Source organism: Chenopodium album, chromosome 27 (genome assembly GCF_948465745.1).
Source record: "Chenopodium album chromosome 27, dcCheAlbu1.1, whole genome shotgun sequence".
NCBI lineage: Eukaryota > Viridiplantae > Streptophyta > Magnoliopsida > Caryophyllales > Amaranthaceae > Chenopodium > Chenopodium album.
Genome location: NC_137860.1, coordinates 1,260,792 through 1,275,068, shown reverse-complemented (window position 1 = coordinate 1,275,068; position 14,277 = coordinate 1,260,792). Strand labels below are relative to the sequence as shown.

The 14,277-nt window shown below is 31.5% G+C and overlaps 1 protein-coding gene across 1 annotated transcript; it reads right to left on the bottom strand.

Moving 5' to 3' along the window:
• Positions 1-1,137: 1,137 nt before the first annotated feature.
• On the bottom strand, positions 1,138-3,339 carry LOC145620694 (chalcone synthase 3-like). The gene is made up of 2 exons (XM_081675401.1): positions 3,162-3,339; positions 1,138-2,152 (listed from the first exon to the last, which is right to left on the bottom strand). The coding sequence occupies exons 1-2, from the start codon at positions 3,337-3,339 to the stop codon at positions 1,164-1,166; spliced, it is 1,167 nt and encodes a 388-aa protein (XP_081531527.1). The 3' UTR covers positions 1,138-1,163.
• Positions 3,340-14,277: the final 10,938 nt, after the last annotated feature.

Genomic DNA, 14,277 nt, shown 5'->3' with positions numbered 1-14,277 from the left:
GTAATTCTAATTTAATTTTTGAAAATGAATTAATTAAGTTTAAAATAGATTTTTAAAAACTATAATTACGTATTCTATAAAAAAATACACGTATTCACAATTATACATACATGTATTGTATATTTAGGTATTTAAAAATAAGTCAAAATTCGCCCAATCATAACATGACACCTCGTCATGTTATGGTGTCATTTTTTAAGAATGACACCATAGAATCATCCCTTCGACTTTATCTTTACAAGTTATTAAGATCTTCCGATTCAATTTTTTTTACTACCATCTTTAATTTTCCTATACTAATCTCTTGTCAACATCAGAAATAAAATAATTTAATATTTATCTCACTATTCAAAACAATTAATTAGCTGCTAACACAAATGGTTTCTTATGAATTATAATGGGCTAATGTTTGCATCACAGCATTAGACTTGACCCAAAGTTCTAATTTATTATTAAAGCAAAAAAATATAGATGGGTTTCAAAATAATCTTCCTTATTTCCCATTTTTTTTTTTTACGTTTCAATACTATATTTTGATCAGTTGCTTACGTATATACCCATTGCAATAATTGATCGTTTGATTATTATATACTTGCATGCGAATTCTAAGTTAAATGCATACTACTTCAGGTTCTTATTAGTTACAATAAATGTGTATTATTTGTGAGACACAAAAATTTATTTTATTACAATTAATAAGAAATGGGGTAGTATATATAGCTTGCATTGAAAATTGTGCAAAAAGTGAAATAGTGCATGCAAAACAATTATAAAAAACAGATTAAATACAGTAATTTTAATTATATGACATATTTCTAGATACAATACAAGTATACAACCAACAAACTAGGAACATAACCAAGCGATAAAAATGGTACAAACTAATTGAACAGAAAAAATTAAAAAAAAAAATTATAAGCAAAATGAACTGAGGTATATATAATAATACCCGTTATTACAACAATTCACGTACAATTATACAGATTAAATTACTTTGGTGTATATTTTACACCCACAATGTATAATAGTTCTACTTCCTCAAATTTTGACGAGAAAATAGTTCTATTATACATTACAATTTCAACCTTCAATTATATATTTTGATATAATAACCAACTTTCATTAATTTAATCCCAAGTGATTAATTAATTAATTAGTGTTAATTAATTAAGCGAAGCACTTTGAAGCACAATGGTTTCAACAGTAAGGCCAGGACCAAAACCAAAGAGCACACCCCATTCCAAGCCTTCTCCGGTAGTCGATTTGCCCTCCTTGGACGACTTATTCCTCATCTCTTCCAATATAAACAACACACTCGCACCCCACATGTTCCCATACTCGCTTAGGACGTGCCTAGTGGTATCTAGTTTCCCCGGCTCAAGGTCGAGTTCAGTTTCAATCTGGTCTAATATAGCCGGACCTCCAGGGTGAGGGATCCAGAACAAGGAGTTCCAATCTTTGACCCCAATTCTCTCAAATGATTCAATCAACAAACTCTCGATATTTTTGGAAATAAGTTTAGGAACATCAGGTTCAATGTCCCCGACCATACCCTCCTCCCTCAGACGGGCCTGTATAGTCCCGTCTGTACCGGGAATTGTGGCCTGGTCGGCTGACACGAGCCGAAAAATAGGTTTCTCTATTGGCTCATCAGGATCAGCACCTATGATCAATGCGGCAGCACCATCAGCAAATAAGGTGTGTGGTAAAAGATTAGTGTCATCAGGGGCATGGTAAAAAATGACAGTACTCAACTCGGCGCAAACAACCAACACACGTGCTCCGCGTTCGTTTTCAGCCATGGCCTTGGCTATACGAAGGAGCGTACCGCCAGAGTGGCAGCCACCCTGGCGGAGAACAAAGCGCTTCACGGAAGGCGAAAGGCCGAGAAGCATGGCGAGGTATTGGTCAGCGGCGGGGGTGTCGACGAAGGTGTTGGTGCCAAAGATGAGGTGGGTGATCTTAGATGTGGGTTGGCCCCACTCGGCGATCGCCTTATCGGCGGCTTCTTTTCCGAGTTTGGGGACTTCAGTGGCCAGGATAGCTTGACGGGCTGTTAAGGAAGAAGCCTTCCTATCGCACATTTGTGGGTGTTCCTTCAAGATCTCTTCGGTTACGTGCAAGTAACGTTTCCTAATCTGTGATTTATCGCCTGCAAATAAATAGAAATCAATAAACACGAGATACTAGTCATGTACAAATTTACGAAAAAGCAAAAGGTTTTACGACTTTTTAACTTTACAAGTGGTTGACTTTGTAGATAATGATACGAGCTGAGTATTCGAACTTTCGAAGTGTAAGCTATAGCTAAGCATGCGGTTTCCAAAACATAAACATCATTTCTCCTATATATAAATCAATAATTCTCATCAATTCGTAAATAATAGCCATTTTTTTTGGTAGTGTCAATCACAAATCATCATCCACTATTTTTTTTTTTAAATTCAATTTAATAAACAAAATTCATCTAATCCTATGTTATATTTTATGTTACTTTCCATAAATAATGAAGTAATTCCCTAAGAAAAAAAAATAATGAAGTAATTCGTAAAGGTTTTAAACTACGATATGTATTTTTGATTTAACAGAGTGTACTACAATTTAATTTAAGGAGAGATATATTATATTTATTTTTTTTGTGCAAATGGGTCATGCGAATGATACATTAAAAATTAACCTGTGGTCTTATACACTAGGTCAAAAGATTCAAAACCTCGTCAATAGGAGAGATGGCTTATTTAAAGGATCTATACTCAATACCAAACAAAGGGACTAGGTTGAACTTAGTCTAGTAGGGTTATATACTAGGGTATGGTGTTATAACAAGTAGTAGAAAAATCCAAAATAGAATCACTTTTAATAGTAGCCCAAAGTGAAGTTTCATCCTAAAACTAATTTACAAACAGCGATACAACTGAATTGAGTTATAAACAGAAAAATTCTTTATTTGCATTATCTTTAATAACCAATACTTATACTTTATCATTTAATTACCCTCAATTCACCCTTGCTACCAAGGGACTCGACCTACTTAAAATTCATTAAATTAAGGAATCATAAATTAATAAGCTCGATCAATTGAAGCATTTATGATAACCAATAATTAAGCAAATAATAGATAGTATAGTATAGAAATAAAAGAAGCAAATTAAAGGGCATACACATGCGCTGATACTTGCTCTTGAGACGAGTTAAATGTTCACTATTTGTACTACGAAAGTAGTACTCGGGATAATCAGCCTGGATAAATTCATTTGGTGGATTGGCAGTGCCCATAGCCAAGATTGTGGCTGGACCAACTGCTTTTGGAGCCATAGGAATTTCATACATAGAACCCATTCTCTTAATTAGGTTATATTGAAGCTAGGATATATAATTAAGAAATTTGGTTAACTTTAGAAAGCTGATGACTTTAAGGTAAGACAATCAAGCCTTTATATAGTAGAAATTATTGTGTGTTACATGTATTAAAAAAATAAAAATCAAATTTGATGTCATATTTTGTCCCACGCACGCAAGTCATTATTTTATGTGGTTTTGGGTTGGTAGAGCCTTTGACTCAATTATATTATTCCGTTGATCCAATCGACCAATCCCTATATTTCATAATATTATTTTGTGATTTGGTAATATGAGTATCGATTGGAGAATTGTCTTGAGTTGGTAAAGTATCTATTATTCTAATTTGGGCACTTGCACAATTAGGATACGCGTTCGTTAACTATCCTAGTGAATGATAGTTTAAGGTAACTCAAATCAATGGTAAAGTTTATAGAATGATTTGATTTGCTTTAAGGTATAAATGTTATAACAAATATCTTTGTAGTAATAAATGTTACATTGTTACGTATCTTTGATAATGTGTTAGAGAATAGAGAGGTATTTCTAATAAAGAGGTTGCCTATGATATAACCTATGTATGGGATCTTATCTAATAGGCCAAAAGTACTACATTGGACAAGTAGGTCTCTAATGCTAATAAGTTAATTAGCATCCTAAAAGGCTTGATCATCTCGGAAAGCTAGAAGTGTGACATACTATCATTCAATATAATATCACGTGAAATTTGTAAATACTGCCTTCGTTTTTATTTAGTTGCAACATTTTTATTCATTGCACTATTTACATGCCTTTATTTCCACTTATCTTTGGTGTTTTATACTTTTTAAAAAAACCATAGTAGTATATGAGATGTTATTAGATGTGTCATCGATAATTAAATTTAAAATAATAATGGTTGGTATGCAGATTTTATTATGCATTGACATGCAAGCATGAAAAGTAGAAATGTTGAAACTAAATAAAAACATAGGAAGTAGTTTGAAGCTGTACGTTTTATGGGTTATTTAGACGATTTCAAGCTCCTACGTATGAATAACTTAAATTTTCCATTATCGCTTCAATTAGGTACTTAATATTATTTTTTTAAGGTAAAGTGAACGGGGTCTTGTTAGAGAGAGTAAAAAGGGTGAGGGCCCATGTAATGTGGATTTAGTGATTTACCAACTTCCCTCCCTCTCTCAGTTCGTTAACAAACCGTTTCTCTAGTTTACCAAATTTGTATTTTTATCAATTTGACAATAAAAGAACTTAATTTTTTTTTTTTTTTTTTTTTTTTTTTTTTTTTTTTTTTTTTATGTAGAAGTAGTAATGCATGCGTGTAGTTATCAACTAATTAATAGACTTGTAGTAATGATTTGTAAAAGAAATTCTCAAATCTCACCTACCAATGAACATTTAATGATGTTTCTAATAGTTAATTAAAAAAACATCTTAGTTCATTAGTTCAATACATTATTCTGTCTTTTTATTTATTATTTATAAAAAATGATACTCCCTCCGTCCCTTTTTGATAGTCTTTTATGGACAAATTTTAGTCACAAAATGTTCACCCCATTTGCTTTTTCCAATAACCATTAATATTAATTTTTTATCAAAATTCCCTCCAATTTACATGAATATTTGTGCAAATTTAACTTTCCCATATAAATTTTTCCATGTACTTTTATTACTTTCTCTCTTTATTTTTTTGCATACCCAATGTCAATTTACTTTTTCAATGTACTTTTATTATTCTTATTTGTATTTATTAATTCCTGTAAAAAAATGCCCATAAGGGACTATTAAAAGGGGACGGAGGGAGTACCAAATAAAATCATCTGGTCAATGAAACTGAAGAGATAGAGAAGGATGAAGCTGCTTTCATGGAGGCAAAAGTCAGTCGTAGAAGGTGAGAAGTCACACATTGATTCTCACGGATGATAACGACTCACACATATGGTGATGAAAATTGAAGGGGACTTCAATTTTAATTGAAGCCTTGAAGGAGCCATCGACTAGCTAGGATGAATATTGTATTACGGCTAGTACGTACTATCAATTCGGGTTGACTGTTCGGTTTTGGATTGGGTCCGTTGAACGGCTTTGAGTTGAAGATTATGGGTTAGTGGCTGATTCAGGAAATTGGATATGGGTGCACGATATTAACCTTAATAAAAATTTAAACAAAAAATAAATAAATAATACGGAGTAGGTGGAGTATTATCAATTTTTATCAACTAAAATTTGAGTTATGAGTGCATTTTACGAGTATTGTATTATTAGTCTATGGCTCTATGCGTGTACTATGTAACCAATCCTCCAATAATGAGGTCTATACATGAGTGGCCTATTCTCATACGTTGAAATTCAGTTCATTTCAGCTCCTAATTTCCTTCTCTTATAAAATATTCATTTCAGTTCAGTTCAGTTAAACTCAGTTCTATTCAGTTCAGCTGAGTTCAGTCAATGAGAACAAACCCTAAGGCCCCATTCTTTACCGCTGCTCTGTTGTAATTTGTTCTGCTCTGCCCAAAAGCTTAAAAGAACAGGGCCTAAATATAATTGTGGGTAATAGAAAAGGAACTATCTAGCTAAGAGATCAGTTATTTGTGTGAATCGACGGCCTATTTGGTTGATGGAATATTCAGATATAACTAGTCTCTTTGATTTTACCAAAAAAGAAAAAAAAAAAAAAAAAAAAAAAAAAAAAAAAAAAAAAAAAAAAAAAAGGGAAGTGAACTAGTATTCAGTTTGTCTATATAGCAATACCTAAAAGACTCGTCATTATACTACAACTAGTCTCTGTGTCATTAGTTTTTTTTTTTTTTTTTTGGGGGGGGGGGGGGGGATGGGGTGGGGATACAGTTGTACTTCTATGTACTCCCGTGGCTAAATCCGCCAGTTAGATGGGTTAGGTTAAAACGAGTTTGTTTTCCTAGCAGGTTAGTTCAATTAATTAAAGAATCGATTCAATTAAGTTATTTTGTGTATGGTTTTAAATCAAGGTTAGCCATATTCATTTTTGGTTGAACTAGGCTTGGTTGGAATTGGGGCAGCCGGGTTAAAATGAGTTCAGGTTCATATCAAGCTAGATTGTAATCAAGGCAGGTCTATCCAATTTCGATTAAACAGGTGAAGTTTAAATTTAACAATTTCAATTATCTTACAGAAAGTTCATGTTTATGTCAAATCATAGCAGTATGTAGCAAGTCGCGTGTCTTAAACGAATTGTGTAATCAGGTAACGTTAGGCATGCAAATGTGCTAATATGTTTATGAACATCTCCTAACTAACTGATCTCATAGTCAAAGTATGTTAAGACTAAGGAATAGCTCAATCGGTAGAGCTTCCCTTCTAATTTTAGGAGATCCTGAAATAGGTTCTTTTCACCCTCCCTTGTGGCTCTAAACAAAAACATCAGCATTAAACAGTCAAAGCTAGTTAATTCAGCATCAGAGCATATACTTGAACTAATTCGTGTCTGACTAGTGTGGGGACCATTAGTGGATAAAGATATATTAATTATCAAATTATAAATGTTTCTAAAAATGAAAGTATAGCTCTTAAAAAACGGACGAAAATAACAAGTTTAGCTTTTAAAAAAAAAAATTGAGGAAATATATTTTTTTTTGAACGGAGGAAGTGCCTCATAACAAGACTTCATGAGCCAAACAACCCTTTATAATTTTGGTCTAAATCTTAATTCTGTCCATGTACCTCATAACTTATTGGTGAAACTCGTCATTTTTTTTAACTTACATATATAAACTTGGAGCAGGTTACGGAAGCACGTCAAACAACCATATTGTGGTTGCGACAATCGTCCTTGGACATTTCTAACAAGTAACAGTAGCTAAATAAACTAGTAGTAGATCAAAACAAACAAAAAAATAAAAAATAAAAAATAAAAAAAACCTTTAATTTTACATTGGTCACAAAGATTATCGTTTGTCATCTTCAAACTCCCACTCCTTCATGTTGATATAGTCAAATAAATTAAATATGTATCATATGATTCATAAATTCATATCTAGTGGAATATGTTAATAATTTTAGGTCAGATCTATATATTTTGTTATTTAATTTGGTTTAATTTCTTGATAATTACTTAAACATTTGAATTGATACACGTACCTATGATATCACTGATTGCATAAGGTTTTCTTAACTATGTTATGGATGTTTATTGAATATTGACTTGTTCATTAAAAAAAAAAAAAAAAAAGTGATAGTTTCCTTTTAAACCAAATTTGAGTGATAGTTTCGTTTTAAACCAAATTTGTATTTGAATGAATGAATGATTTTATTTTCTTTTATTTTATTTTCTTTTTATTTTACTTGATAATCTATATCGATTGAATCCAATAATTTTTACCCATATATGTAGGATCTTTCAAATTATTATTTATTAATCTTTGTGATTGATGGTAAGTATGCTTTCAATTCCATGAGACACCTTTAAAAAACATTATATTAATTTCAGTATATTGGGGAAAAAATGATAGTTGGTCCTTTCTCTTACATTTTAGGTTTGAAAAGGTTGTACATCGAGGTGTTTCTGAGGCTCCCATAAGACCTCAAATCCTCAATACTCAATACGCTTGCCTAGAGCTTGAAACCACCTATATCATCTATGCCTTGACCCATGACTTTGCATCCCTTCTAAATTCTAATTATTTGTTAGTATGTAGGTATTAAATCAAATTAAACCTCTTTAAAGCATGCTTTAAATAAATTTGATGTTCTACTCATCCCAAAAAGATGCATTTAGAGCTAAGATACTCTATAATTGAGCATGTTTTAATAGGAGTACTCTTAGAATGAGTAGTCATCTAAAAAGTTTTAAGGGTGTCTATGATTTGCTTATCTGATAATTGTATAACGCATTTAATTTTATCAATTTGTCATATTTATATTTATATTGATTGAAAAACACATTTTTTTTTTTTTTCATTTTAAGGAGTACTTAACTTTGGGAAAATACAAGTTAATCTACCAGATAAACGAATTTTTGTTAATCTGATGGCATTTTTGTAAATATATTGAAAAAGTAGGGTCATTTATTCAGTACTTTTGGTGAGCTGTCCAATTATTGTTTGCTTTTTGCTTTTACTGTTTGGTGAGGAAATTACACATGTACCCCTCAACTAGTACATGAAAAGACGCACATATGATATATCCCTCCACTGCTACTTGAAAAGACAATTATCCCTCCTTAACTTTCATCTCATGTTAGAAACAATTATGGGGCGTTTGGAATGTGGGAATGGGAGTTTGGGGATTTAAATGTGGGAATGGGAATGGGAATGAGATTGGGAATTGATTGTTGGGAATATAGAAAAATATGACAATACTTTGTTTGGGTAGTGGATGGGAATAGATGGAGAATAAATAACAAAAATACAAAATTACCCTTACTAATCTTTCTCCTCCATTTTTTTCATTAATGGCAAAAATGTCATTTTTCACTTATTCTCATTCTCACCCATTTATTACCTACCCTCCCTAGGTAGTAAAATGGTGGGAATTCACCCCTTTTATTCTCAATCCCATTCCCTCCTTTAATCTCAATCCCATTTAACAAACAAGAGATTTTGTTTTATTTGGGATTAAAATTTCCATTCCCACCCTCAATTCCCATTTACCAAACACCCCCTTAAGGTAATTTTTTTTTTTTACTCACTTCTTATTTTACAATTTAGAGATAAACTAATGTAATTTAGATAAATATCTACCTTCTCCCAAAGCATTTTAACTTTGACGGATTTGGACATTAATTAATAAAATGGCTCTGTATTAGGATAATAAGGGAAGAATATATTTGATAATATTTGTTATGTGATAAGTTAGAATATTTCCTATCCTACTTGCCGTAGGATTAGGAAACCTCCTATGTATAAATATTGTCCTCTGCCAATTAATGAAATCAGAAGCTTCAATTTAGGGTTCGTTTGGCATTGCTGTGGTTTTCTGTTTTTTGGTTTTTTGTTATATGAAAGTATATGATATATGCCACATAATGAATCAAAAATTATATAAACTTATTAAAATCATAATATTTTTGAAAACTGGCAACAAAAAAGTAGAAACACCTTTTTCTTGTTTTCTGTTTTTGGGTTTTAGTTTTGTAAAAAACAGAAAACTAAAAACCAAAATTGATGCCAAACAAGCCCTTAGCTTTACATGGTATCGGAGCGGTTTTTTTTAACCTAGAATTATGTCTTTTATTGCTATGATTGACCGACAATTCTCACAGAAAATTAAAATTGTTCGTAGTGATAACGGCACTGAATTTAACTGTATGCATGATTATTTTTTGGCAAATAGGATATTGTTTCAAAAATCTTGTGTTGGCACTCCTCAACAAAATGGGAGGGTAGAACGAAAACATAAACACATCCTAAATGTTGCTCGGGCTCTTAGATTTCAAGGTGGTTTACCGATTGATTTTTGGGGAGAGTGTGTTTTAGCCGCTGCACATGTTATTAATCGAACTCCATCTAGCATTTTGAATAAGCGTACTCCTTATGAGGTGCTATTTGGTCATCCACCATCTTTTAAGGAATTATGTGTGTTTGGTTCTTTGTGTTTTGCTCATAATCAACGTGCCAAGGGAGATAAATTTGCTAGTAGGAGTAGGAAATGCATTTTTGTAGGATATCCGTTTGGCAAGAAGGGTTGGAGTCTTTTTGACTTAGACACTAAGGAATTTTTCATGTCAAGGGATGTCAAATTTTTTGAGAATATTTTCCCATACTTGGATACGGTTGTAATACCCCGTATTTTTAATGTATTTTATAAATTATTTATTTAATTATAAAATATATTTTGGGTCAAACCATTTTAATTATTGGATTATAGATAAAGCAAGTATTTATATTTGGGTCAACAAGTATTTAATCCAAATGTAGCCCATCTTTCTTATGAACCCAATCATCCTATTTTTACTTTTGGGTCACCTATTTCATCATTTAAAGTCCATTATTTTTATGAAGCCCAAACCTACCCTAACCTACTCTACACTATAAATACCCCATGAATCCCCAAAAATTTCCCACACAAAAAGGTTAGTCTTATTTTCTATCTCCTCTTGTTTTAATTATTGTTCTAACAATTCATAATTTGGGTTTTTGATTTTAATTGTTTAAATAAGATTAGTATGTTTGGTAATTGTATTTTAATGATTAAAGATTGTAAATTTTAAATAATAAAGTGTTTTATTTTCATATTTCATAAAATTATAAGTTAGGGTTTTAAAATTATTAAAGACTTGATTTTTAGGGTTTTTATGAACAATTGATTTAGGGCTTTTATAGTAATGATGTTTTGAAATTTTAGTGATTATAACTACTAATTAGTTTAACTTAATTCTAGATTATTTTGAACACATAAATTCGTGTTTTAATTTTTAGATTCCCGTTCGTTAATATTAATCCCGTTTTAATCCCGACCAGGTTCTAAACTCATCCGATTTTGACAAAAAAGTAGTGTTTTCCATGTGGAAACAACGTTTTAAGAAAGATTTTCGGCCACTTTATCCTTGAGTTTTTAACGGAGTTTTTTTAAAATTTTATCCTTGAGTTTAAAGGGTAAAAGATAATTTAATTTTTCTATGGATAATTTAAGTATAAAGATGTATTTTGATGAAGTTTTGAAGTGGTTTTTGATTAGTTTAAAATGCTGGAATTTTATTTAAAGTAGTATAATTGTGATTTTAATAAAAGGGTGTAATTACTTATTAAAAGGGAGTTTAATTAGGGGTTTTTAAATAATTTTCAGATTATTTTAAATGGTTTAAAGTGAGTTTAAGTTGCTAGAAATTGTGTATACAAGGGTAATTAATCTAGTATAATTGTCCCTTTATGTAGGAGACTTGATTCGGGAATTGTTGTAGTGTTTTCGGCCACTTTAAGGGCTTTATCGAGGTACGTTCGCGTACTTAGCATAGTTATGTTGATGTAGTAGTATGCTAAATGTGTTTGATTAATTAAAAATAGTATCATGCTAGGTTTGGAATGGAAATTTGTGATTTGGATGTTATTAGTGATTGAATTGAGAAGCATGATTTACTTGTGATGAATTATTGAATGGAAATTTATAGTTTGGAATATTATTTATGAACCACATGTTTATTTATGGCATGATAGAGAGCATGTTTAATTAAACTAATTGTTTAATTATGTTTGGAATATTGAAAAGGAATTTTATTATGGTTCATATAATTTTTATTGATGTTTTAAGCATGAGGAAGGAGCTATATAAGTGTCTATGTACACAAGGAATAAATAGTATGTTGGTGTCTTTGTGCACTTAAGGTGTTTTTAACACCGAGGGATAAGATTTTTGGCGCTTTATGCGTTTAAGATGTCTTTGACACTGAGGTAGAATTAAAAAGGGTTCAACATTAAATATTATGTGGTCACTAAATATTCAAGAATTAAATTGGTATGTTTGATTGATTGAATTATTATTGTTGATTGATTTTACTATGCTTTGAGAGTCATCACCAAGTCCAATAACATGTAATTTTCGTAAAGTGAAAGAGATTACGCACCAAAACTCTTGAAACGTATATACCTTGAGTATGAACAATGGGGGAGTTATGGGGTTTTATATTTAACCATAACTTCTAATGGAGTACAGGACGCTGTACATTCCTTTTTATTTATTATTATGCGCAGGAATTCCGCCACCTTTGAGTGGTTTTGTCGCTGGCACGGTTAGCTCCCGTGTCAGTTAACCTCAATTTATTTGGGGGAAGTATAGTAGGAAACCCGTTCGATGCGTAATCAACGCTAAATGAATTATTTAGTGTCTAGCTTAGTTAAAGTGTCTTGTTGATTGTTGTAACACCCCCGATTTACTAGCTAATAATAAACAATAAATAAAGGAAAATAAACAACCTTTAAATAAAATTGCGGAAGCATACACCTAAATCGGAGGTATTACCGCCACACTCGACAATCTGTCAAGTGCTAAGGCTTACAAAATCCCAATAATTACAACCCATTAATCTAGGTGAGCTATTTGTACAACTTTACAAACTCGTTATAACAAACTAATCGAAACACTTGAGCTCCTTTAGCTACGATCACTTGATCAACCTGCTAAAACAATCTTGTCTGCTCACCATTAAGGACAAATCCCAAAATAGATCGTCGCAGGGCCACCATAAGAAAAAGACGTGGCCGCAGACACAAGTAGCACAACAAAAAATACACACACGTCAGCAAAAAGCTGAGTAATCACCACATATCAGAATACAGAGTATAGCAAAATAATCAACATTACTAGCTCAATTAAACAATGTAGTTCAAACTACATTACACATTGTACTCTGAGAAAAGTAACCATTGATCAACTCAACCTCGAATAATAATACGAACCTTTACTCAATCATCAACTCATATAACCCATAAGTGTGCCATGTTCATTGTTCTATACCTAGCCTTGGACATGGGTAATTCGAATTAAACCAACAAGTATAAAAACTTGAATACTCCCAATAACTAGAAAATACCTTAAACCAGACCACATACGGGTCAATTCCCACTGTAGGGGACCATAGAAAAATAAATAATAAAGATTGTACCTCATTAACTCATGATTATCATCCTCTTACCAACATGCCAAGGACTAAGGTATATAACGCCGAGCCTCAAACCAAGAATAAAATATAATAATTCTCAACCTTTTGATCTCATACTTGATCAAATAATCTTTCACATGATAAAAAATAATATCTCAATATTGGCACAAGTTCCCAATTCATATATGACGACATATTCGGTTCATAAAATATCTCAACTCTTATAGGGCTAATACTAGTACCCAAAATTAATCAAATCTCAACCCAATATAATAATCTTCATTGATAATCCTAAAACCTCAAGAACAATACTCTCTATAGCAACAACATTAAAAATCCTAATATAGTTGTACGATCAATTATATATACAACAAAATAATACAAAACTCAAATCCAATCAAATCACATAATATCATAATAATTAATCATATATACGTACACCATTACAAATAATAAATCATATAATTCACATATAACTATACGAAATATATATAATACAAACAACTCCAATATAAGGTTCGTGCGATTACCTTTCGGAAACAATTAAAGAAATATAAGAGAAGGGTAATACATTACGTGCCTCTCGACTCATGAATTGCACTCCTTGCGAAACGACATGTTAAATGGAATACGTGGACTTACATATAGTAAGTAATTATCAGGACAAAAGGTTTGGTGGAGAAATAAGATAATAATCAAAGGCCTGAAGTTATAAGAAGAGAATTACATTGCTTAATTGCTAGTGGAGCTTAAGCAATTGCTTGTTCCAAATTAAAGCACAACATAAGAGGAGGAAGCCAGATTACGGCAACTGGATTAAAAATAATAATAATAATAATAATAATAATAATAATGAAGCAACAAAATATTTATAATTGTTAGGGTTTAAGAATATTAATAGGCCAGGTGTTAATAAAAGAGTCCTATTTAATTAAAATAGGGTTTTAAAACTTTCCAAACTTTAAAATAAAAATTATATGAGATTAGAAAAGTTATTTAATAAATAAATAATTTTTTAAATATAAAATCATAAAATATTCGGGTATTACAATTGTTGTGTGTGCTTGTAAACAGGTGCATTGAGGTAAGTGTGTGTTGATAGGTAAAAGCATGTTAGTGTGTTTATTTACGCTTATGTACTCAGCTTTGCTGACTGTGTGTGTTTGTGTGCTTGGTCATGTCTTTATCTTGGCCCTATGATGACCCATTTTTAATGGAGAGTAGTGGGGGCAAGTGGAGATAATCTTTTCAGGTGTTGAAGCATATTCATGACGGGGCATGAGTGAAGAGCGAATCATGCTAGTTTCTATTAGTTGAGATGTGGTTTATTGCTTTCAAATATTATATTATGTTATGCTTATGAGACT

What these genes read in the sequence shown, in the direction of transcription:
- LOC145620694 (XM_081675401.1), bottom strand. Translation starts at nt 3,339, where the DNA reads ATGGGTTCTATGTATGAAATTCCTATGGCTCCAAAAGCAGTTGGTCCA. An exon ending in GAGCAAGTATCAGCGCATGT is followed by an intron (nt 2,153 to 3,161) that starts GTATGCCCTTTA and finishes ATTTATTTGCAG; the next exon opens with GCGATAAATCACAGATTAGG.